The following is a 27,301-nucleotide window of genomic DNA, read 5'->3' on the forward strand; positions in this document are numbered from 1 at the left end:
AAATATTTCTAAAATAATCGAAAAATATCATACATATGATTCTAACAGTGCCATTTCACGTGAGTACATTTTGTTCAAGAACTTAAATATATTTAAATATACATCCTGTGAACTACTAAGCTATTTAAAAATGATTCTTTTACTTAGGTAAAAAGTCTCTAATACCTTTTTTTCACTTTGCAAAAAACTATCCATTAGAAGTTTCTGTTTAAATTCATATGCAGCTCCAGTTTTCACATAATAAATCTGTAAAAAAGGACTGCGTAGTTTGAAATTGTTTTTTGATCACCAGTTTTATACACTTATTAAATATATCTGGTCCTTGTGTTGCACCTCATTAAAAAAAACCCAAAACAAAACAGTCTTGATGGCGCCCTTCTGTTTACAACATATCTTGGGTTTAAAAAAAACAACAACTATGTCCCGCTGCAGTCAGTTATGAGAAACACACCTACGGTTCTCATTGTGTCGGTGCCATGCTGGCCCTTCCTGTCCAGCCTGTTGTTTCATAAGGGACGTACGTGGGAACACAAAGCACAATACTCCGTTTAAATATATTGAAAACCAGGTCACCACATCACAGCAGGCTCACACACATACTTAGCCTGTTAGGAAATAAGAGATTTCTAATGAACGCTTCACAATAACACTGACCACCTCATGTTTAAGTCCACACTTTTAACAGCCACTTTGATTTGATTAGTTTAAATGCACTGCAACAATCACGCAGGAAGGAATGTATAGTCCTGCTGCATTTTGAAGCAATGTGGGTGCATCATTGTGATATTCTACTTAAAAAAAGATCCTAGGAAATCACATTGAAAAGAAAAATCATTAACACAGTGGTGTAGCAGTTAGCATTGTCACCTTGGCGCGCAAAGGTCTCAGGTTTGAATCCAGCCTGGTGGCCTTTGTATGTGGATTTTTAATGTTCCCCTCATATCTGGGTGGGCTTTCTCTCAGTTCTCCAGCCTGGATGCATGGGTGGATCTAGAGGTCATTTTTTTGTCTACGTTCACACTGCAGGTCTTAATGCTCAATTCCGATTTTTTGATCAAATCCGATTTTTTTTGTCTGCTTGTTCACACTACAAATAAAATGTGACAGCAAACGTGCTCTAGTGTGAACCCTCAAAGCGGCCCGCATGCGCAAAAGAAGACGTCGCACACAACGCGCTCTGTTTAGACCCAGAGCAAACAGTATTGTTTGACTGATGGCCGTTATTATACAGACTTGTATGGATTCGACCTTTTTTGGTGGATTTTACCTCTTGTTGTTAATTGTTGTAAATGTGCTCCAGCATCTAATCCTATAACAAGACAAATCAAGACAAGAATCACACACACAGTACTATTGTTGGTTTATTATAGCATGCAATTTCATGTGCTAAAATCTTCTTTTTCATAACTTAACGTCTCAGTGCAACCCCGAAGCAGTATGCCGCTGGGCCAAGCTGTCTGCAAGTCATTGTAATACATTTGAACAAGCCAGAAAATGCACCAGAAGAATCAGTCAGTAAAACAAAACTCAAACAGTTTCATACATTATTAAGAGCACATAAATCATCACCACCATAGGTTAGACTTTACTCCAGCCCTGCATTACTGCACAATTAGTAAAAGGGAAACCTTTCACAACGTGATATTTCCAAGGAAATAAATGGAATACATAACAGTATTATTCATCTTGGGGACCTTTTGGATATACCGTCTCTTAAGGATTGTAGTTTCCTCATTCTGAAACATTACACAACTGCCCCAATGACTTAAACATTTAACTATATCTGATTATCACAGGTTGTATAAATGAGCGTCTATACTAAAAGTCCATCTAATGATGGTGTCAGACTGTATACAATGACGGATGTGTACCATCTCTTAATAGTTTACATTTCAATCGAACAATAGATTTGCAAATAAAATGTCTAATACAGACATGAATAGTCAGAAAACATCAGTTCATATGTTTCACAATCAACAAACAGGCTTTCCCCCCATATAATATAGAATAATGCGACACTTTTTTTCTAATAAAAAACATTTTTAGCAAACTTTCATATCCAAAAGAAGCAGACTTCGAATATACCAAGAAAAAAAAATACCACAACAACCAAATGTGGTTATAACAATAATAATATAATCTCTATTAAACAATAATTGATTTTCATGAGCAAGCAATTAAAATGCTGCAAGCAAACTTCAGCACTTGACGTGGCCACACAGTGGGCATGTGCAGAACTCTTACAGCGCTGGGTGTGTTGTATCACAACTACAGAATTGTCATTACTCCTCCGCCATCACAAGAGGGATTAGATCGCATGCATGACGCAGGATGCAGGGAGGGCCAAGGTTTAGGAGGTGGGTTGAAGGGAAGTGGGAAGGGGCACTCGCTGGGTGCGATGGGAGAATCAGTGCAGTGCAGTGCAGTTAGCCACTACAGCAGTGCTCCAGACACTTTATAGGAAACAGGGAGTATCACTTTGACATTACTTCAATACTCACAATACTGTTTTTACATACAGTAGTGCCCAGCCCTTTCTCATGTGAACACAAATAGCAAAGCCAATACTTAATACCGAGAGGCAAAGAAAACACTGGCAAATAACATAATCAGTGCTAACACTTTAACCCACGCATGGTTGGGGTGAAAGGGTCAGTTATCAGCAAAGTGAAATTCAGGCAAATACTTCCACATAATATTCAAAGTGATGGATATAGAAAAAGCCAAAGTAGCTGAGCAAATTAAGACTTCCCTGAGCAATTCAAAACAGACATGGGTCCGCTAGCCCCCTCTAATGGAACAAAGCACAACTACAAGAGAAGTATCTCACTCCTCGACTTGACAGAGCCTCTCCCTCCTCGCACAGTTTACAGGGGAAGGAAAATTAAAAGCTGTGGGACGGGGCGCGGATTTCAGAGACTGATTGTACTGTACCCAACATGGCACTTGACATTATTATGTTGTACTTCAAAGGTGAAGCTGTAAACAGATGCAGAGTGATAGTATAGGTAGCTGAGCTGATTTAATAACCGTCTGGAAGCAGCTAAATCCCTGTGCCTGCCCTTGGCTTTCACGGTCACACAAAACAAAAAATAAAGAAATAATTTTTTTTTTAAATTCTAAAGAGTATCACATCAAGTTATAATGAAATGCTCAGACCAATTTATCCAATTCCCTTCTCTCTCTTTCTCTCTCCTTTTACTTTTATAAAATAATGAGAGAAAAGATGTTAATGCTTATGTTTCTGAGTTTGTTTTTTAAATAGGTACAGTAGCGGGGATAAGAGGAAATTAAGGGAGCTTGAAAGACTTGAAAATCAGTTAGCTTTCGACCTCAAGATTTAGAATTGGATGTAAACAAACCTCATAACTTTATATCCCATATATGTATGTATGTATGTATGTATGTATGTATGTATATATATATATATATATATATGGGTTCATGTTTTGTATTTATTAAAGTCACTAAGAAAAATTCACTCATGACAAGAAGCCTCATATTTATAAAAGGAGTGAGGCACAGCAGGGCTGTATGGAAATCACCCATATTGAAACAAAGCCACGGTGAAGTAGCACACGGCAATGTAACACAGACAAACATTAGAAAGCAAGTCTACCACAATGTAACACACAACTAACAACAAAAGAGTGGCAAAAAACCTATACAGAAATACCCAAACAAACAACTTCACAGAAGTTAGTTAAATGAAACTAACCAAAACTTTTCAAAAAGTAAAACAAAGGTTTATAGATGAACAGATGCACGAAGTGGCGTCCCTCTCTTGGGTAGGCTTGACCTTTAAACATCACGCACAGCTGGTAAATATTGTTTACACAACACACACACATACACAAACAAACAAAAAATGACGGGACCGGAAATAATAGACGGTGGACTTTTTAAAATGCAGTTCCGTTTTAAGATCACATTTGTGTTTGTTAACACCTTTGAAATGGTAAACAAACAGAGCTTGTGTGTGAGCGGGGGGACTGTAGAGCACATGCTTCGTTTTAGACCACGCTAAGGAGAGAAAGGCCACTGTATTGCATGTTTGTGTGAATGGCAGTCACATGACGGCGTGAAACTCTTTAACTTAATAAGAGTAGCTGATTAGTGCCACTACAGGCACAAAGAGATAAAACTGACTTGTAGAGAAATTCATTACATTTTCTCTAGCTGCTGCTTGAACTACAAAGTCTGTTCCTAAATAAAATACATTTATGTTAAAAGTATTGTATCATTCATTTAAAAAAAAAAAAAAAGTAGAAAACTGACCTTAGGTGATCAGTGATCTTTTGAAAATTTAGGTCTGTATGTTTGTGCCTCTGATCCCATGACAGGACTGGAATCCAGAGCCCAACGTTTAAAAGATCATATGACTCAAAAGACAGAGGCTTGATTCACTATCAGCACTTTTTAAAGACCTCTGCTGCTCTTTTTTTTATTTTCTCAGAAGGGTGCCGTGCCCTTTCTATTTTTGGTCTCAGTATAAGTAACATCTATGTCTTAATCTTTTCAGAGACGTAACATGAAATGTCAATATGAAACATAAGGCTGCTCAGAGAAGGCATTTGTTATAGCCTAATAAGACATGGAAAAAATTTTGTCCGCCTAAAAAAAGGGATAAATAATCCCACTGTTTACCCTTTAAAAAGCTATGTGGGCCTTGACCATAAACCAGCACCTGCTTTGAAACTTTTGGAAATGCATGTTTTCCAAGGCACAAGCTAAACGCAAATTACACACAGCGAATTAATGTCAAAGCATTCAATGTTTGGGACAGGCGTAAGTAATTGGAGGGTCTGCTGCTGCAAATGACTTCTGTTTAATTTCCTGTGTACCTCAATGCTATACTGGGAGAAAGGATCTCAGTAAACTTGGTAAAACTGAAGAACATTCACTTATCATATTGTCACCCATAAACTTTATCTGACAGCTTATGCAGAACGACAAGAAAACCCCCCCAAAAAAAACGAAACAAATGAATTCAATCCTATGTGACCGATCGGATGGTTTAAGAGCTCTCCAACCCTCCTTGTAAATATGACCAGATTTGGCACGGCAAACACAGACAAGTTCAGCATCTACTATATGGGAAAACTGGCTATTTACCTTCCTAGCCATAAACAGCAAAGTTGGAAAATTAGTAAAATGTGTATAACTCTTGACCTTGCAGCGTGGCACAGCACAGGCTGTTGACCATTATCTGTCAAGTTTCAGTTAGGCATGTGATCAACATATATGAAGGCTGGAATTAAAAGGTTTTCCATTCAACCAGGATGTGGAACTCAGGTGTAGCTCTTTGTAGGTCAGTGATTGACTTTGTGTCCTCTTAGCTTCCATTGAGCAGCATCTCTGGCCCAGATGTTTCGGGACAAGCCCGGGTAGAAGTGTTACCCAGTCGAGGGGGTCCAACCTGGAGCTTCGCAATGCCCAGACCTCCTGAGACTAACCCTCCTGGAGACAGAGACTTCCTGCAAAACAGGAGAGAGCAAAGATGTGAGACAGGAAGACAGCGAGAGATTGTGCGTCACTTAAGTCAAAAATGACTCAAGACTCGGGGCAATCCTGTGAACAGTGATTACCATGGTAATTCACCTGAAGGCCATTTTTTTCAACAGGTGAGCATCCATCTTTTCTGACTCTGTTTGTGGGTGCTCTGCTGCAGGAGATGAGATGAGGGTAGAGGAGCACGGAGGTGAAAGGAGAAGGGAAGCATCCTGAGACTGTGGGGTGACCAGGTCTAACGACTCCTGTGAGGCAAAATTGTAACACAAGACAAAGGATAAAGAGGTCTGGTCGATAATTAAACCTTTTTTTTTCTCAACTTGTTTTTTTACTGAGACTGTTCCCAGTTCAGAGTTGGGCAAATTCAACATCAATCTTCAGAACATGAAACTACATATAGCGTCAGCATATACAAAATCATACTGACCTGAGACTTTATTTCCTGCTGGTCCGAATCCTCCATGTCTAGAGCACAGAGTTCGAGCTCAATGTCTCGATCTGGGTCTGACTCGCTCTCGGCTCGGTCCTGATCCTGGCTAAAGGCGGTCCGGTGAGCTTTCAGATCAGACACAATTTTCTCTCCGCTCCCTATTGAAGTTCGTCTGGCATGTAGCTCTGAAGCACAGAGCTGCTCACTAAAGCAAGCACAGACCGGCACAGATCAGTTTTTTTAAACAAAGATTACTGTGTGGTCATGTACAATCATGTGAAAAAATAACATTTCCACAGGCCTTTAGGAGCTATAACTTGAAGTAATAGTCTTCTATATGACTTTATCAGTCTCTCACATCGTTCGAGAGGAATTTGCTGCAATTCATAGAGGTTAGCACACATTTGTTTTTGCACAGCTCTCTATGGCCCAGCATCAGAGAGCATTTCAGTCAGGTTTAGGTCTGGACTTTGACTGGACTATTGTGACACCTTGATTCCTTCATAGCCAATGTGTTGAAGAGTTGCTGCTGTGATTGATATCACTGTAATGCTGCATGACACAATTAGGTCTGAGTTTAAGTGGTCCAGCATATGACCTCACATTTCACTTTACAATATGTTGGTATCCACAGGAGTTTATTGTTAACTCAAGATGCTCAGATCCTTGGGCTCGTAAAATGAGCCTAATTCATCGACCCTCCACCACCGTGCTTTAGAGTTAGTGTGAGATGTCTGTGCTGATATGCTGTGCTTGATTTTCTTCAAAGATGGAACAGTGCATTATGGCCAAACATCTCTACTTTGGTCTCATCTGTTCCAAGGACAGGTTTGTATAGATGAAACTTTGCAAGCCTAAGCCGTGCTGATATGTCACTTTTTGAAAGAAGAGGCTTTCTCCTGGTAGCCCTTCCAAACAAACCATACTTGCTCGGTCTTCTTCTAATTGTTCCGTCCTGAACTTTAAAATCCTAACTGAGGCTTCTAGTGTCTGATTTCTAGCTCTGACTGTTGCACAATGTGATGGGGGTAAATGTGATGGGATGCCCACCGCTGGGTATGCTCCCGAAATTTAACCAAACTTCTGCATTTATCTCAGTGGTCTCTCTTGGTGATGATAAGTTAATCGTGTGCATTTGAGTAGCAGCATCTGGCTGCTACTTACCCTCTTAATTCCTATGGAGGCAGTAATGGTGTGCGTAGCCCTGTGAAAACCTCCTTTTCACATGACAGCAATGAAAAAAAACTAGAAGGACAGAGTCTGAATGTAAATGCTGTACCTCTCCAGGAAACTGGAGTGGCTGGAAGAGTCTGATCCTCTGGAGCTCCACCTGTAGTCACTGTGATCCAAGTGAGCATTGTAATCTATGAATGAATGAAGAGTTGTAAAGTAAAACATTTGTAAAAACAACTGAATCACACCAAATAAAGCAATATAAGAAAAAACATCAGATTGTGCTTTAACTCTTTTCAAAGAAGGTACTGATCTACTTTTAAACATTTCTTATCTTTTCTCTTCTCTTTCGGTCCCTTTTGAGTTTTTCGTACGATATCTTCTTTCGTTTTTTATCCCTGCTCACCTTTGAAGTTGATGGGAGTGGTACTGGCGCTCCCTTGGCAGGCTGTTGCTTGGACAGGGTCAGTGGTGTGGTAGCCTGTGCGGGACGCCCTGGAAATGGCCCCCCACTTCGAGATAATGGGCCCCTCACTAAAGGGAATGATCGGGTCTTCGTCTTTCAAGCGACGGTAGTTATCCAGCGAATGCAGCCATCGCTTCCCGACGCCGCTATCTCCGACGCCACCACCTCTACTTTCGTTACTGTCCAACTCCTGCATGGGGAAAACACGTGCACATTTTAAAGCGATCGCACACATTTGTACACAGCCAAAAATTCTGTGTTTTGCAATAAACAATTGATCCTTTTGTATATATGAAGAGCCTTACCGAGTGCTCAGAGCAGGCGTGAGATGAGGTGTGCGCAAGCGTTTCAGGCTCAAATGAGCTGAGGCAGGGCCCGATGGTACCACAGGACCAAGGGGAGTAGTGAGCCAAGCCTTCATCACCTCTGAACCTGCATCCCACACACTGACCTCCACTATTTTCCACATGCTGAAAGAGAGAGATAGAAAAACAGTAAAAAAAATGACTTGTGCTTGCTGTTCATTGCTCTAGATTTACTTGCCCAAAGGTCAAGGACATTTATTTATTTATTTAATTTAAGATTTATTTTTCAATTTTTCAGGCACCTGAGGAGAATAGCTACACCTTTTTTTTCCTCCGCTGATCTTCGGCCAGGAATATGCCATGAAATATTCAGCTGTGTGAATGGCATGCTGGTTCAACATTTCATATTTTGCATTTGATAAATCATGCAGAAAAGCTAACATATTTTTAAGGTGCCCATTCTCTTTCCCAGTTCATTAAATACTGTCACCTTGCCTGGTTTCCTTTGGCACCTGTGCTGTGTGACACCTGGTTACAGCAACAAGAAGCTGGTCTTAACTCACCACGTATGGACACCTTTAAAGGACCACCTTAAAGGCATTAAGTATCCTTTAGCATAATTTGCAAATGATCCTGAACTTGACAACCAAGAGCAAAATTAAAGTGTAGATCAAAACAAAGTGTTAAACACAAAGAACAGAAACCACTGTTCCCAAGCTTAAGAATTGGTAACTGAAAACCACACCCACCCTTTTTTGCTTCCCTATATGGACTTTGTCACTCTTTAAAACAGAACAGTTATCTCCCAGCATACAATATTGCTGCAGCCGGTGAGTCAAAGGACACTTTGTTCATATCTCAGCAATCTGACAGAAAGGCGGTATTTGACACCCTGAGATGAGAGCGTGTTGGTCATCCCTGTGACAGATTGGCAGCCTGTGTGTGGGTTTAGATGGGATTCAATTCCTCCAAGACCATGCAAAAAGCAAAGTAACGTCCTTAAAATATAGCAGCCACATGTACTCACTAAGTTGAATTTCTGCACTTGCTGCCAGTGCTGACACTTTGCAAAAATCACTGCGCCGACAGCCAGTCTCCTTGGTCTTATTTGCTTATTCTTGTTATGCAGAGTCTTTCAAATTTTACTGAACGTGTTAAGCAAACAATTAAAAAAGTTGTGCACCTAATAAGTGGTCGATTTAATCGTGGATGTTTTCACAAACAGACATCTGCCAAACTGTTAAACAAAGCTTTACTCCGCTGAAAGCCTGAGTCACTGCTTGGTGAAGTCTTGCCTTCTCTTTTTCTCTTTCACTTTCTCCCGCACAAACACACACACACACACACACACACCCACACACGCCACAATTGTGCATTGCTATGGTATCTTCCTCCACAGTTGCTAGGCAACTATCTCCCACTTAAATAGCATTGGACACAGCTGAAGCATAAGCTTTTGGGATAGGAATTAAAAAACAACATAATTTAAAACCGTTAAAACACATAACCAATTCACCCCTTCGTAGCTTCATCCGCCTGCAGTGAGCACGTTAATAAATATTTAATAAAAAGAAGGGCAGTTTTACTTGTCATGGCAATAAATCCCCTTAAAAGTGTTGTGTGTGTGTGTGTGTGTGTGTGTGTGTGTGTGTGTGTGTGTGTGTGTGTGTGTGTGTGTGTGTGTAAATAAGGAGAAATGGGCATCTCTTTTATTTGCTTTGATACCTCTGTCCCAAAATCGATGGTGAAGATGGGAGAAGACTGGGAGGGTCTGTTGGCACTGTGATGATGGTGATGATGAGCCCACTGTTCCTGCTTCCTTCTGAACAGATCCTCATAGCCTAGAGCAACACGTCCGTAGTCCTGAAGAGGGAAGCGATGGGCAGGGGAGGAAACATCAACAGAGATATTACAGCATATATAAAAATAATATGAATAATAATATATCTGAACCCAAAATGGTAGTATTGATACAGCCTTTGCAGTCTTCTGCACTTGTGTGGCCTAGGTCTGAAACTGGTAGCAGCCAGGGTGGAAACTGTAAATAACTATGCAAGATAATGTAATGTCCTTTATGTGTCAGAGAAATGTTCACGGTGGTTATTTTTTCTATTAGTTTTCCTCATCACGTGTACATGCAAGTGGGGGGGATACTGAGTTGCATTGCACTTAGTGGATTCATTTTCTTTTCTTGGCTTTTAGTAACGCATAATAATGCCAGATGGGATCATGTTTGTTTGCTCTTTGCAAATTTTTTTTACACTGCATCTCCTCATTTTCACTTTTATCTCCACAAATACACCCTACAAAACGAGTCTTGTTATGTACGACAGGTAATGTAGCTCTGTCGGTGAAGTGCGCTTTAGCACTGCAGCAGTATAGCTGCTAATGCTATACGACGATGTGAGAAGGAGACAAGTGAGTGGGAGAGGCAGAGACATATTCGGGTGAGAAGTGGGAGGACTATAAAGGAGGTTGAAGCTCCATGCTGCAGCTCTGTGACTGAAGGGGAAGGTAGAGGTGAGGCGATATGTGGGTGTAAAAAGAGTAAGAGAAGGAGAGGAGATGTTGCTGTAAAGAAGCAATAAATCTGTTCAGTGTAACACAGACCACCACCAATTAAAAATTGATAAGGTAATGTGATATATTGGGATGTTAGCATTATTTTCCTCAGTAGGGACCACTATTTTTTAATTACAGCATAACTCAGTCACTTATCTCTCTCTGTATGCCCACTGATCAATAATTCAAATATATATATTTTTATTTGATTTTAAAGACTTCTGCTCTTCAAATGAGCCATGGGGGAAATTACAATATCACCACTGAATTAAATGTCTAAGCAAGATGTTACTGATAAGAGCAAAGTTTATTTTTCCAGCCAATTAGTAGTGAGTGTTGCCCTCGGCAATGGTGAAGATATGTTGGAAGATAAAGGGCCAAAAGCTGCAGTTCTTCAATAGACCACTTGGGGCTGGCTCTAAAAGTGTGCCAATTCCTGTACACCCCCACGCTACATATGCCCACTTAACTGAAGAGATGAAATGTATTTACAGCTTTGTTCTATCATTTATTTACCCCCTCTCTGACAGCTGCAGTCCCCTCCATAATATCTGAGCTTTTTCCCAGCAAAGATTTTAATGGTGATTACAGTAGCAGTGTTGCTGTTTTGGATGCTAGAAAAACATTTTCTTTTCACTCACTGTGAGCTCACTGTGCCGGTAACAGCTCTGCCTCTTTGCTCTGAGTGTGTATAAATTATGACATCATCGTCTTTGCTGCTGCTGCTGCTGCATTATCAGTCTTTCTGTTTAAAAAGTGGGGGCCGTGTGGGCTGTTGTCATACTTTTTATTCACATGCCTGCTCCGAGAGACGTTTCTATTGCAGGTCTATTTTTAGTCGCAAATGTGGGTGAAACGTTCACGTTTAAATGGTGACAACTGCGCTCTACAGACTCATAGATTAAACAAAGCTTCGATGCAAACACAAAAAGTATGTCTTTTATATACAGTCTATGGTTGTTTCCCCTACCCTGTGTAGCCCTGCACGATGTTCAGCTCCAGAACAGTAGTTGCTGTCTAGAGAGTTGAACCTCTCCCTGAGTGGAGGTTGGTAGACAGAGGAATGCAGCACCTCTGGAGGCAGCGAGTTACTCCTGGCGTCCTCTCTGTGGTACAGCTGCAAATGTAATCATCAACATTACAAATAAAGTCGCAGAATTACCACACTTTATGGTAGTATGATAGTCGAGATTGCTCACCTGAGGCCTCCATACTCTCCTGCTGTCATAGAGGGGAGCGTAAACTCCATGAGCAGGGCCCATTGGGTGCCCTGGGTGGGCATGGAACGTGTGAGGTCCCATTCGATCTCTAGGCGGGTGTGATGGGTACCCCGAGGAAGACGAAGAAGGTGGGTGTGGAGTTTGAGGTTCATTTGGGTAAGAAGATGGAGGACCAATGGAAGGTGGCAGAGAGGATTCTGGGACGTTGGAGGATCGCAGGAACCGAGCCATACAAGGTTTGTGAGGGGGATGAAGACTTGATGGGTAATAGGAACCTGCTGGAGAGTAGGAGGGAAAGAAGAAAAACAGAAGCTATGAGCACTTTCCGCCTATCGCACAACAGTGAAGTATTTCTGCACATCCAACTTCGTGTAAAAACAAACTCACAGGCTGGCTGATAGTGGGCAGTGTCATATGTGGAGTGAGGCTCCTGGTAGTATACCTCGGACGCCTGAGAAGGATGCGATGGACGCAGAATAAACTGACCATGTTTGGGTATAGGAGCACCACCATCAGACCGTCCGACTGTGGTCAAGGGAGACATCACTGATGAGTGGCTGACTGGAGTCCTGGGAGGAGAGAGAGGCTTCCTAATGAACCGAATGACAACACACAGAAAAAGAGTTAGTACAAGATTAGGACTGAGTTGGAAATTCATATGGTGCTAGAGTTTTCACCTGTAGTTATTCTCTTAGACATATAAACAGCAGTGCTACGCTTAAAGCAAAATTAACATTGATCACAGGGTTAAATACCAACAACAGAAGATGTAAACATCAGCAAACAGGTGGAAACAACTCTTACTGTTCTGCTGACCCAGATGTGGTTTTGTTGGAGCCAGACACATTGGGCCCACTAGTTCCATTTGGCACAGCTCGCTTAGATTCCTCCATCACATCGAGCCCTCTGGAGATCAGCTGAGGGTGATTTAGGCTGGGTACTCCCTCCGCCATGGTGGCTGTGCTGTCTCCATTGCCTTTGAGCCCCTGTCCTACTCCTCCAGACACATCAGAGTGAATGCTGCCCTCCATGGTGAAAGTTTTATTCATTCCCCCCTGCGCTAAAGGGAACCCACGGCCCACACTGCTGCTCTTCTTGTTCCTCAATCTAAATCTATCGAGTAAAGGATGCACAACAGGAGCATTCAGTATAATGGACATGTATTAGATGCTATTTTTTTTAATCATAGAAAATGGAAGTTATGTAGTTGCACACTCACTTCTCCAACTCATCCTGTGTGTGCGCAAATGTGCAGCTGGTTCCTCGGGGACAGCCTCCCTGCTGACGAAGATCTCGGCACATGCTGGTCTTATACTTGCTGTTTGCCTGAGGCTGCAAAATGCACAGACCCAACTATTAAACTACTACGTTTATCTCATAGGTAAACCTACTATAATGAACATATCTCCCTACAACAACAATTTCAGTGCTTTTCCAGGCGCATGAGACTCACACGGCAATTTCAGTCTCTATTCGCTTGGCTATACTTTTAAAGACGAGGTTCAGTCCTCTCAACTAAATCTGTTAGCTGTTAACAGCTCTACCAGCTCTTTAAAACATATATTATGTTAATGGTCTTTTACAAACTTGCAGCACATCCCACCTTATACCTGGTTATCTGTTTTGCGACTATAATTCTTAGCCTCAGGGTACCTGTGGAGTTTCATGGCTCTTCTTGCTGAAGTTCTGTATGAATTCCACTAGACCATGAACCACCAGCTTTACAGCCAGCATCACACTTTCGAGCTCCTCCCATGATGGTGCGGAAGCATCTGCACACAGAACGACAACATACAGTTTGTTAAGCAGAGGTTTTTATTACTAGAAATCCACAAAATTTAATCTACTGTTCTGTGTAAAGGGTGGAATTACTAGCCCTAACCCATATTTCTCAATGTGCTTCCTAAACCCAATAGTGGGATTAAAACAGTTCCACCCAAAAGTGGAACTGTAATTTTGGTAGGCCAGCCAATCCTGAGAAGGTCCACTAGTCTTCTGGGTTTTCTCCGTTTGTGGATAATGACTCTGGCTGTGGTTCACTGAAGTTCCAAAGCCTTGGACATTATTTGTGATGCTTTCCAGAATGACAGATGTCGACAGGGCAGGGCAGGGTGAATTACTTTTCACACAGGTAGGTTTGGATAGCTTTTTTCCACTGATAAATGAAATCATCATTTAAAAATGCCCTTTGTGATTACTTAGGTTATCTTTGGCTAATTGTTAAATTTGTCTGATGATCCGAAACATGTAAGTGTGAGCTATTCACAGAACTAAATTACAGAAAGCCCAAGTAGAATTCAACCAAGAAATTTGTAGTGTAGCCCACTGAAAATATAGAATAAACAACTGAGACCCTGTTACCATTAAGTCAAATTAATACTCTCCCCATCTGGAGAGTTATTTCTATCTTTTTGGACGTTCCTACACAGTCTAATAACTAAAGAAGATATGAAAGCAGGAATGCTAAAGCTAAATACTATCATAATGAAATGTCACAGTAATATTTACAGCATTCAGATCTTGGCTTCGTGCATTAAGATGTCAAGATTTGATAATTAACACAAAATACATTGTACAGCTGAAGGTCACATGACTATTTTGTTTGAAAAGCACAAGCTTCCAGTTTTTTGCTGGCTGTAGCACAGCAGCAGCACTGCAGAGGGATAATATCCCACATGACACCAAAGAAAATATAGCCATATAGCCACTTGCAGTAATGCAGCATGTATAATATATTGTCTAATGATTTGAGAGGCACAGTGCAGAATACATTTCTGAGTGCTGAGGGTGTATGTAAAAGACAAATAGACATCAAACACTTAGTCATTATGTTTTGATTAGTAAATGTTTAGCACACATGATGAATCATAACTTTCCCTCTGTCTTGCACTCGCAATTTGCCTTTTGGCATGTAAGCAGCACTTTTTTCACTCAACAATCCTTCTGAAACCCTAATAATTAGAACCATATGGATACTGTTACCCTGCCTCCCACCCTACAGCAGCTGGAATAGGCTCCAGCCCTCCTGCGACCCTCATAAGGATAAGTGCAAGAAATTGGATGGATTGATGGATGAATACTGTTCTCTATGTGGCAGTCCACACCAGTGGCGTGTTGAAGCTACTGTAGGTGGAGTCACTGGGGATATCCAGGGGTAGAAATATGGAGTGAACTAATAAAAATATATATATAAAAGAAAATAAAAAAATTGAATAAGGTGGGCAATATAAACAGAGTTAGAGAGGCAAAGCTGAGATGGTTTGGACATGTGCAAATGGGGGGAGTGGAGATATTAGACAGAGATTTTGAACGAGGATAAGCAATGGGTTGATGTGACAGAGGAGGATGCTAGGGAAGCAAATGAACAAACAAACCTGATGCTATTGTCCCACCGTTTATTTCACAAAAATCTGACTTGGGTCTTATTTTCTTGTTAATAAATGATACAAACTGTGGAGTGTGGGGCATGTGGAGAAAAAGCTTGAGATCCATGGTGTTAAATGAAGGGACGTACCTGGGTTGTGGTCTATGTTGGCTAGCAGTTCTAGGTGTGGTCTAAGGCTTGTGAGGTTGGCAGGATCTCCTGTCCTCTGCAAGACGATCGTCAGCTCCTGAACACTCTTTGCAAACGACTCTGGAGACTGCAACTAGAGCAGATGAAAGAAGATGATGGTCGTTTTTCAAAGAATTAATAAACAGATGATTGCATTATTCCTCTGCTTCCGCTCTCCAGACGCTTGTTATAAATAGAGATGGACCGATCCGATATTACGTATCGGTCCGACACTGACATAAATTACTGGATCGGATATCGGAGAGAAATAAAAAATGTAATCGATCCATTAAATATCAAAAAAGCACCTCACAAAACTTGCAACATGGCATAACTCGGCTCATAACCGTAGCACGTAGCAGCAGTATGCATCACGTGATAGAGCGGCTGTGTGTATTTGTAGCCTCGCTACCAATCCGGCATTTCATCTCCGAGGAAGTTATCCCAGAGAGAAGTAAAGCAAATGTGTAAGTTCATCTCTGAATGTTTGTAAAGCATTCCCGCATTAAGCTTAACAACTGATATATGGAGCCACCTTTGCCCAGAAAGAGGAAACCAGCAGCTGAACAGCAGCAGCATGTTTAAGCTTGTTAAGCTGTTGTTAGAATTTATTTAATATTACATTCTACTCGAGGATCTTTTTCTATGTACCTGATGGCTGGTAACTGTGCAGGGGCGGATCTAGCAAAGTTTAGCCAGGGGGGCCGATAGGGCATGAACAGGGAAAAGGGGGCACAAAGACATACTTTTCTTTCTTATTCTCATTTAAAATGTCTAGCTTTTAATCAATAATTATCCGAATCTTACACCCAAAGTTTTAATTTGATGTAAAATGTATAGAAGCCCATTACTGTATATAGCAACTATTAAGTCTAATATACCCTAGTAAGCTATAGTACTTTTTCCTTTGGGAAGGTACCATCTGTGCAGTCTGCAGTTCTGTTGAAGATGTTGAATCTATTTAATTATTTTTGAAAAATAATTGATTTCTGAGCATTTTTTCCACACTGCATCAAATTAAAGTTGATTACGTCAATTAAGCATCATGAGGTGGAGGGTGGTTCCCTATTTTTTTTTATTTTTTATTTTTTTGCTGGGAGTTTTAGAACACTATTAGTTAGGTTGCTTAATATTTAAAATACCAGAATAGGAAGGATGGAGCAGGTTTAAGTTTATCAGATTGATCAGTGTTGCTGAACTATGAAATATTTTGGGTGCAGTGTATTTTTTGCATACAGGTATAACAGAATAGCTTTAGTGTTTGTTTGTTTTTTTTAACTTGAGTATGAACTTATACAAAAAGCAGCAAGATATTAAAAAAACAGTTTTATTGATTAAAAAACACTATATCGGATTCATATCGGTATCGGCAGATATCCAAATTTATGATATCAGTATCGGTATCGGACATAAAAAAGTGGTATCGTGCCATCTCTAGTTATAAACACTGCTTGAAATTTTAAAAAGCAAATTCAAGCTGTCACAACCTTGCACACGGTCACCAGAGGTGAGGACACGAAGCCTAATGGTACCTTGTCAATGATGGACTGCATATGTGACTTGTGGACCAGGTCTCCATACAACAGAGAGGACCACTGCTCAGGTGAGATTCGCAGGCCCGCTTCCATTGCGATGTGGACGATCTGCGCGTCATGTTCCCTCCTCAGGGCCTCATATGTGCGAAACTCCTCCTTGAGCTGCATCAGGGAGGAGTCCTCATCACGCTTTGTCACCTGATGATGAAGATGGATGAGCGAGAGAGGGGATGAGAGACAGGGGAGTGAGAAGAAGAGACAAGGACACAAATGACCTTTGTCTCCAATACGATTAGACAGACAAAAAAAAAAGAAAAATCAAACTTTAACACGATTTCAAAATAAAGCTTCATGTACTCTTGTTTATATTATAAATAGTGCACTTAAAACTGAGGCACAATTTTAGGTTATCAACACCATTGACGTTTTGTGGGGTCAGAAAATTGAATGATTAAGGCTACTATGGTAATTTTGTACCAGCAATGAAATCATGTTGTTATAATGCACACCTGCATGGCTTCTTTGGAAAAATGTGTGCCTGTTTTAAATTCCTGTTAACTCTCCTTGTCCTTAAATTACAATACATTTCTATCTGTGAAACCTCAAATGCTGAGTGTCGTGTTTGCAATTAGTCTCGTAAATCAAACAGAGCCGTCACTTTGTCAACATGTGGTGTCTTCAGACTCAAACACTCAAATTCAGATCACACAAAGGGACTCTCCCCTTCTCAGAATCTGCCCTATGAGTAATCATCATAAGACACCAACTGTCAGCTGTTTACAAATATAAAAACACAATCAAATTTCACGATCAGGTTTTGTCTTTACTCCTTTATCTATCTTTGCATCGTTTATCTTTCTGTGTATCTCTGTGATGTCTCTGTCTGTCCTGCGAGGCGGGGCAACAGGTGCAAATATAAACTGCCGTTGCATCACAAGCAGATAGCTGGCATTTCTGCCCTGCCAGCGATGTCTGTCATCAGATAACAGGCATAAAAATACACACGCGCGCACACAGATGCGCACACACACGAAAATATATTTAAAGAAGCCCATCTTCTTAATAAAGAAGTGGCCTTTTATGAATTATTAGTACCAGTATTTAAGTGGAGAGGATTCACACTGTAATCCACTGGATTGTGCTCATTTTCATATCCATCCACAGCTGAAAGGGAGTTTTGCAAAGCTTTCTCAGACACTATGACTAATTTTAAACGAATCGTTATTTTACTTTTTTTTTTTTTGGAAAACATTGTACTGACGAGAATGTAAGTTCTGGAAAGTACCTACAAAACCAATGCCAAAAAGGGGATATTAATCTGAAGCACCGCCTCATCAGAAAAGAAACCTGTAGTCGTACCCGACAATCTATTTAGGTCCCCTCCATTAATGAGGCCATTTATCGTGGCTTGGGTTCTTAGGACAGCACCAAATGGTGATGGTTTTGTAACGTTTGACATAGAACAAATTCAATGATCTGTGGTTTGCTTGTTCAGTTCACTGAAATGTAGAACCTGTCATTGCAGCATGTTTACACATTCCTGTAAGTGTGCATACATCTACTGCCTGTACCTTGAAGCAGGAAGCCCTGTAGAGCAGCTGCACGACGTGGCCTATGCTGGTTTTGGAGGCCTGGGGGAATCGAGCTTCAAGCTTTTGGACTACAAACAAAACCAGCACCTTCCTGGACAGAGCTGAACCGTCCTCCAGAGCCAGTAAGACAAGCTTCAGTGCATCTTCTTGCATAGCTGATGGAGGACGAGTTGGAGGGTTGTACAAGGATTGAGAGATTGACAGGATAGGAAAAAGGTGGTAATGAAGGGGGAAGTCAGAATGAAAGTAGCAGTATATGAAGAGGAAGTGGGGAGAAAAGAGAGAACTTTTTAGCACAAACACACTCAGTGACATGGGCAGCATGCACATGCTATACATATTCGAATATTCAACACTGGTTACATAAAGACTAAACAAAGGCAAGTCTATATCTAGTAAACAAAGGGTTTTGGAGGTGTCCTCAGATTTAAATGAACTCATTGTGTTATCATGACAAGAAAATCTTTCCCAGTCAGAATCTGCCCTATGAGTAATCATCACAGGACACCAGGTTCCAGCACCAGCAGGCGGTTTGATGAAGCAATTTAAACAGTTCTGGACACAATGAGTCCACTGACTTGATAAAAGATGACAGGGTGACACAAATCTAGTCTAACAGCATGAATCGTTAATGTTAAGGAAAACTCTTTAACTGCACTGCTTCCACATTTAAAACTTCAGAGTGTCAAATGTTTAATAAGTGATAGTTTTTAAGACAACATGTTTTACATGTTTACATCTTTAGCATACCTTACAGCACTCCAGTGATGATGCATATACATTATGCAAATGGTTGGAATTTAGCTGTGATTAGAAAGTGCTTTGCCTCACAGGCATGAGTATAGAGGCACTATGTGATATAGCTAATATGTTTCTGTCATGCACACTTACCGGGTCCCAGAAACTGGCAGCCCCGTGCCCTCACTGCAGCCCAGAGGTTTGCAGAGAGCTGCTGGGGGTTCTGGTGCTGAAGGATGAGCTCGGTGACTGTCCTTTCCCCCAGAGACCGGCCTGCCCGAACCGCCCGCACGCGACCCTCCTCCTCCACCAGCTGGCAGTTCACCAAGGTCACCAGCTTCCTCTGCATGGGCCTACTGAGCACACTCGGGCTCAGGTTTGCCACACCTGTATTAAGCGACAGCTCCGGAGTTAAACCCACTGTTTCTAAAACCAAATAACAATGAAAGCATTCACTTTAGTCATCAGATATTTAGTCTCAATTAAATAATAGCTGAAGAAAAACAAATTAAGAAGAACTTTATCCTCCTACACAAAAACAACAGCTGAGCAGTCAGTGTTCTTATGCATGTAATAACCTCCAACCAAACCCTTGCTTTTCCTTCTTAACCAGATATGATCACCATTGAGCAAAATGATGAACACTGCCCCAATCCCATAAACCGGAAGTCTATGAACAAAGAACCAGTCTTTTTCAGTAATAAAATCTTCTTTTTATATAGTCCGGAGAGAGATGAATGTTCCTTCAGCCTTATAAAAGCACACAAGCTTCCAGCATCGTGAGAAGTGTGAGAATCATCAATGCCAAGTTACACAGGCAGCCCAACTGCAGTCCCCACGCACTGAATATAAGGAGCTTAATTCTTTTTCACAACTGCCCAAATGTACCACACAAAGCACACATACAGTACCTTTTGAGCCACTGATGGGCTTTAGGTAGAGAGCCAGCTCTTCTACACACATCCTGCAGACCTCATAGTGTTTAACCTCTGCTGCACTGCTCAGACTCACGGGTTGAACATCTGGGACCTGATATCATACCAGGGATGAACACAGAAGATATATAAACACATAAAGCTTCAGGCTTTTCTCACTGTGACAGTGTCACAATCGCTCACATAAACAGGAGTTCTCTCTTTTTTGCCTCACCTGAGCGCCAACCAGCTGCAGCAGGGCGCAGTTGACAGGCAGCAGGTCGATGTCGGTGCTGATCGGCGTCTGATCAAAGGGACAGGCCTTGCGGTGCAGTTTGTGTAGGCAGGTCTTACACACCGTGTGGGAGCATCCCAGACTGATGGGCTGGTGGCCGCTGCTGTCAAACTCATTGTAGCAGATGGGACAGGACAGGAACTCTGTCCACTGGGCCGCCTGCACTGGCATCCTGCCACCACACCACCGAGACAGGCGATGCCGAGCTCAGGTGGAACGCATGTCAACGACCCCGACAACAGCACCTGCTTGCCAGTGCCAACGATGACTGTAAGGAACAGGATGTAAAGATGTGAATTAGCTATTTAGGGATCAATTAATATATCTCATTTGAACTCAAATATCATTTGGACCGATGTGCATGAAGCCCAGCAAGTGTGAACACTGGATAGGTATTTCAGTTCCACGCAATTTTGCAAAGTACAAAGGCAGCCCCTCACATGTCATAAAAGTTATACGTTTATTATTTGCAATGAGGGCAATAAAACCGTTTAACTTCCTAAAAGAAGTAGCTGCCACTGGGTAGGTGTGTGTTCCCCAAACACACACCGCAATAAATGGCACCTCCTCAGCGAGAACACAGTTTCAAGTCCAGGTCTATATTTCACCGATCTCATTACAAAAGCAACAACAAGTGGGAACAGACGATGACAACAACAGCAAGTAGGAAAGAGAATTTAACAGCATTATTTGTGAACCTGTTATGAGAGTGCAAAAGTTCAGAATGTATATTAGTAGAGAAGCCAAAAGAAAAGTTTTACATGATTGTGAGACTGAAATTAGTCATGCTGAGTCTTCCTGGTTTGCTTTTTATAACATACCGTACCTTCTCTTGAGTGTGCATGAGTGTGGACATAACTGATAAGCACTGACAGTTGTGCACAGACAGCTATGCACATAGAGCTGAATAGTACCAGAATCATTTTTTTTTTATTGTGAGGACAATTTCAAAGCCCAACACTGCACCAACACACACAGAGTATCATGAAAAGTTAACCCAAAGCAATTCTAGATCATTAATACTGGTTTTAATATCCATTGTTTTGTATTTTTACAAAACGTAATTATACATTTTCCAATATATTTTAAATCATGTGCACAGATAATCGGAAATAAGCCAAAAGCCGCTTTCAAGATTTGAGTCGCTTTGGCACAATGTACAGGATATAATGCCGGGATACTCTATTTTACTACATTAACATCCAGATTACATTAGTGCTTTAATAAAATACTGCTGTGATTTACTAGAAGAGTCAGGCTTAGCCACTCACTGTGTACAGCATGAGAGAGGAGGAAAAGTATCAGGTATATTTTTGAATTTATAATGGATGTTTGTTTATGGGATAAAGTAATGCTGTGGTTTTATTTTTGTTTTGTTTTTTCTGTATTATATTGCATGTTATTTATATATGAAATACTTAGTATATTATAGAGATGTTATGACTAATCTGAAAGTATGATTAAAAACATCTTGTCAGTAGATGATTCAGTTGACCAAACCCATTCATTCATATATTTTCTCAGCTGCATTTTGAACTCAGGGTCAGCAGAGCCAAGCTGTCTTGGAAGTAGAGTTGGGCTACACCCTGGACAGGTGGCCAGTCAATCACAGGGCTGACACAGAGAGAATCAACTGACAAGCACACATGCAAATGTGCTAATATTCTGTGTAAAAGCCTCATGACTAAGCTTCTATACATAGCTGGTTATTGACCAAACGCAAAACCTTTCATAAAATATAACCACAAAAAGGAAAAAATCTAACACAACATGATCCTTCCGTCTCCACTATACAAAATGTTTAACACTGCCTTCAAATGGTGAGCGCCTGTTGCATTCATAGTCTGTTGCATCTGCTCAAAGTACAATATTCACTAAAATAACAACAGCTGGTGCCCTCACTCAAACGGATTTAGAGATACAATAAAATAACTTTATCACGCACACGCCAACTGAAAAAAAGACGACGATTAGAGGGAGCTGTTAATCGGCTGGACCGGTTTTTGTTTACATGTGTAGGTACTGCATGTATCAAACTAATGGAGAACTATTATCCAAAACCAGAAAAAGACACCATTTCTAATTTTATTTTAAATACTATTTTTGGAAGCTTTATGAAAACCAAGTCTGTTAACAATGGCAACTTTGCAGCAGAAGGAGGTCAAAAAAAAGAGGAACTGTGCGCATTACGCACGTGCTGTACTCCGCGTTAAACAGCAAATATGCCCAAAAAGTCCTGCAAATCCATATGCAGCCATAATCACATAAATGGCAGCCTGCCAGATTTACTGCAAAACAAGACATACGCACCTTCGGAACGACCCACGACTCGCCTCGGCAGCGCTCTCTGCTTGGCCGCGTGGATAGCCCCGCTCTGTCCTCGCGCGTCATATTTCCTTCCGCGAGAAGCCCAAATATAACACCGGTTACAGCTTTTGTAGCCCACAACCTGCTAAAGAGTGAGGTAACACTCATGTGATGAACCGGCTTCTGGGGGCTTTTTGGAAAACCAAGAAGGTGGGGAGTTTTACCACGGCGCGTGAGCCGGATAATGTCTTTCTGTGAGTCCTTGCAGATTAAGGGGGGTGTAGCCTCTGGGGGCAACTGTTTAACCGTGATTCACTGTCTGTAGTCACGTTGACAGCCACCTGTTCCTGTTCTGACAAACTGCTATCCCGTCATTTTTTTTTCACAAATAAGCCCCAGCTACAACTGTGCCTGAGTGCTCGAGGTACAGCAGTACTTCCCGGGTTGCTCGATGCAAGCCTACGCTATCACACCACTATTAAAATAAAAAGCATGAGTACCTCACATCACATGAGTGGCAAAAAAAAAAAAGTCATAATAGACACAAGATTTTTATTTCTTGCATGAGTGCATCACTGCTGCATTTAGGCAGAGCATGCACATACAAACAGACACAAAGCCCACACAGTCATGAATACTTCCAGTCTTGTGACAGAAAGAAGTGGGTGTGCATTACTGCAGACCACAACTTCCTCATCGAGGTCCTCTCCTTTTCTGATTACACTAAAAAAGGGAAATTAACCTATGAGCAATGATTTTTTTAATTTTTATTCTTTCGGGGATGCCTGTGGCAGAAGCGCCTCGAGTTCTCACTTGAGAATGAGACATTCTGAAGAGCATGAACAAAGAAGAGGGTCAATATAAGCGAGCTTGGTGAAATTTAAAACACACAAGGCCAAAGCAGTTTTTTGCTTTCCTCGCATGGTGCTGCTGAGCTACCCACTCTACTCAGTTGACGATGAGAAGTACATTGTGTCTTTACAGCCAACAGTTGGCGAGCTATCATCTGGCTGTGAGGCCTTGCTTGGCCCCCTCTGGGTGTGTGTGTGTGTGTGTGTGTGTGGGGGGGGGGGGGGGGGGGGGGGCATCTGGAGTTTCCTTTGGCATGTCTCACAGAGAGACACACACACAGACAAAGATTGTTAGGGAGTGTTCTACAGGACTTGAAGTAATACTCTACATCGGGGTGACATTTAGCTCATCACATGGGTATCACTTATGCTTGGACTAAGACTGAGTTAACACAGTTGAAGCTCTTAGAAAATATCATGCCACAGCTCAAGTCCTTGTTACAGTTACAGGTTTTCGCTACACACTGAAACCTAATTTCTGCTACTGAAAATGGCAGCACATTTGAAAGGAATAGCGGAAGTAAGGATCATCCAGCAGACAGCCAATGAGGCTTCAGTCCAAGCAGAACACACCCACTAGCCACCAGGATTAGGTCATAGCTGGAGTGAGAGCTAACAGACATGTAGTAACAATGGATGGGTGAATTTTGATATGCGGCCCTTACACCTTACGTGTGCGTCTGTTGCCGCCACCAATTCCTGAATGTGTTGGGTCATGATGTTTTAACTCTGACTCCCGCTTAAGTATTTCTGTAGGCCCAGCGGAGCGATGTGGCACAGTTACCTCTATTCCACCCCCCCAGTATCTGCAGAGAGACCCTTCAGGGGCAGCACTACTTTTTCATACACTTCTGTGTATGAAGAAAGCAAAGAACGTGGGGCGTACAAAGGGAAATATTTGTATTTCTAAACAATTTTAAAGCCAACATCGCATAGTAAAAGTGAAATAGGAAAACACGTTTTAAGCAGTTATGCAGTGCTTAGACAATACAATCTTAAATTGGCTGTGACAGCTATAAGTTTAGGGCCTCCTTGTGGCTTTGCAGTCCAAGACGTTCAGACTGTAACTGTCTCTAAGCCAAATTCTGACGTAATGTATTTGGATGCCTGACATTCCCTTTTATTGTCAATCCACATTTCCTGTATCGAGGATTCACAATACAATACCAGCATGACAAGACCCCCCCTGTGATTCATCACAATATCTGTGTAAACAGAGAAGAAGAAAAAAACACAGAAGAGGCACAAAGCACTAATTATGTATTGATACACTATGCTGCGTGTGTGTGTGTTATGACTGCTACTGAATAAGGCACCACAGTCGCTCAAGGTCAAAGGTTCAAAACCCAACGCCTTTTTTTTGTGTGGAGTTTGCATGTTTTCTCCATACACAGTTTCCTCTGGGACCTCCGGTTCCTCCTGCCATTGAAAAACATGCTTAGTTAATGCTGCTCATGAAGGCCAAGGACATTTTCGCAAAACATATCAATGCTTTCAAGAGTTTTACAATAAAGTGCAGTTGGGTGGGTGGGGGGTTTGTTGGGTTCCCCTACTTTTTCCACCGAAACGTAATTTACTTGTAATGAACACATCACAGCTCCAGTTTATTCATATTTAATGCCTCTGAAATATGTCTACACATTATATTAAAAAAGGCTGAAATATTTCTAAATACTCGTGACTTTTAACACTTTTCGCCAACGTGCCAATGACCTGTTAAATTCAACCTCACAAATATCACAGCCATAATTTTACCATAATTTTACCATCCAAGCCTCGTGGGAACATCGAAGCACAACAAGGCTGAAACTTTACGCGCACAACACTGCTGCCAATAACATTTTAATAACATCTTTCAGTGTTTACATTTTAAAGTTTAATGGATACTTCAAAATCGCAAATCGGAAAACCTCATTTCACAGTGACAGTTTTTATATGAATGAAAACTTTCTATTTGAGTAGGTAGCAGCACCTCTGTGAAGTGGAAACAATAAATGCAAATGACAGTCAGCAGCAGATAAAGGATGAAGGGAAAGTTAGACTTTAACACTGAGAAATGATGGCGCCAGGTAATTGTTTGCAAGACTCTCAAAGGGCACAGAAAATCCAATCTGCTGCACAGGGAGCACAGAACGCTGATGCACTTCGAGCCTGCGATATAAAACCATAACATAAAGTCGCACCAATACACTGGAATTACCACACAGCTCGTTTTAAATGTTGTCAAAGCTTAGCAACTCGAAGTCATAACAGTGCCAAGATAACCCTGATAAGACAATGGTACTCGTGAGTTCATTACATTTCATATCACTTGTTTCACCATGTCATGTCACTTGTTTTTTTCAGTGTACTGTGGGGGTATGTGGGCTTGTGTGATTATTTATTCATTATGTCTGTCATCACAGTGTGTGGGGGTAGTGTCTAAATGGGAGGCAGGGCACTCATACATCTCACAAAGCTGCTGCTGGTTGTTTTATACAGCATATATTATATACACACTGCACCATAGTCTGTTTCACTTTGCCTGTGATTTGTGTCTGCAGCAAAGTGGAGGGAGGGCTGCTGCACCTTTGGTTAATAATGCTAGAACACAAGGTTGCTTCCAGTTGCAAATCAGCAGGTTATACAGTAACCTTCCCTGCAGGGCGGCCATGCTGCATGCTTAAACTTTAAGATGACAGCGGCGGTAAATAATATGCAACACCTGAACTTGGAAACTGCTCTGCTACGGCTCAAGAAGTCACTCTCTCAGCAACAGCGATGTTACTCCATAAATTTCACATTGTCTTGGAAGCGATCTCCGCGCACTGGAGCCAACATTAAGCAGTCTCCACCATTACAGCAGCACATCTACTTTCATATCGCTTCACATATTGCCACTGAGTGCCTCAACTCTTTCCAGAAAAACCCCTCGTTTGTATTCCCAGCTCACTTAAGTGCTGTCACTTCATTTCAACTACAGCCCACCTTCTTTTAATATAACACCAGTGCCAATTCAATTCTAGAAATTAATGCGCTAGGAGCATGATGGTTATTATAGACATTGCTTTTTTTTTTTGATCATGAGCCACGATACAAGCTCTTATTTGCAAACGATGGGGGAATAAAAAAAAACCCTAAACAAAAACATGTAAACAACCCCAAGATGTCAAAGCTCTGCAGAAAAATCTGAGCAGCGGGAGAAAGTAGCGCGCACCTCTGGATAAGTCACTTACCTCACGCGTTACACCAGAACACCGGAATAAACATATTCATAGCCATCCACGTGAACATGCCTTCAAAATTATTCTTCATCAGTTGCAAAACAAGCGCAGGGGAAACATTATTTCTAATGCGACACTGACACGGCACGGCATCCCAGAGCAGTAGAGACAGGTGCCTTGGTCCGCTTTTAATCCTCTGCCCCCCTTTCGCAGAATACGTGACAAGAGACGCTCGCTCCTCTCAGGTACGGCGAGCCACACGCCCTCTGCTTGACAAACCGAAGCTGAAACGAGGAGATGGTGGTATTGCTCCGCCAGTGATGGTTCCCGAACTGGCCCTCATCATCGGACTCAGCACCGAGCTGCACGGACAGAGAGGGGCACGCTCCTCCCCAGATATGATTTACTAACTGCACCGCGGTTCGGCTTCAAAGGCTGGTGCGTAAGGGTCAGGGGAGCGGTGTAATGAGGATGGCACTAGTTTAATGTTGTGAGCAAGGATAAAAAGATGTAAAGGGGCAAGCCGGAACAAGCCGCTTTTCGAGGCGTGGGCTGTGAGCATTTAAAGGAACAGACCGAGAAGCAGGGTGGTAGAGGATGCGCATCGACAAGTGCGTCTGCGAAGAGGAAGTTCACACACGAAAAC

General features: G+C 41.6%; 1 protein-coding gene across 6 annotated transcripts; it reads right to left on the reverse strand.

The window, feature by feature from the left end:
- Window positions 1-1,343: 1,343 nt before the first annotated feature.
- Window positions 1,344-27,157, reverse strand: rc3h2 (ring finger and CCCH-type domains 2). 6 transcript variants are annotated; one of them, XM_026174145.1, is made up of 20 exons: window positions 26,668-27,157; window positions 20,235-20,562; window positions 19,997-20,114; window positions 19,239-19,511; window positions 18,327-18,502; window positions 16,753-16,953; window positions 15,182-15,314; window positions 13,321-13,439; window positions 12,887-12,999; window positions 12,484-12,780; window positions 12,055-12,257; window positions 11,647-11,945; window positions 11,418-11,564; window positions 9,611-9,748; window positions 7,886-8,050; window positions 7,521-7,770; window positions 7,221-7,305; window positions 5,939-6,146; window positions 5,602-5,756; window positions 1,344-5,477 (listed from the first exon to the last, which is right to left on the reverse strand). In XM_026174145.1, the coding sequence occupies exons 2-20, from the start codon at window positions 20,463-20,465 to the stop codon at window positions 5,336-5,338; spliced, it is 3,453 nt and encodes a 1,150-aa protein (XP_026029930.1). In that variant the 5' UTR covers window positions 20,466-20,562; window positions 26,668-27,157; the 3' UTR covers window positions 1,344-5,335. The 6 variants fall into 6 exon arrangements, with proteins under 6 accessions (XP_026029930.1, XP_026029929.1, XP_026029931.1 ...); XM_026174144.1 differs by having other exon boundaries at window positions 11,647-11,942; window positions 12,472-12,780; XM_026174146.1 differs by having other exon boundaries at window positions 12,472-12,780; window positions 19,239-19,472; window positions 26,668-27,156.
- Window positions 27,158-27,301: the final 144 nt, after the last annotated feature.

Source organism: Astatotilapia calliptera, chromosome 7, assembly GCF_900246225.1.
Source record: "Astatotilapia calliptera chromosome 7, fAstCal1.2, whole genome shotgun sequence".
Lineage (NCBI taxonomy): Eukaryota > Metazoa > Chordata > Actinopteri > Cichliformes > Cichlidae > Astatotilapia > Astatotilapia calliptera.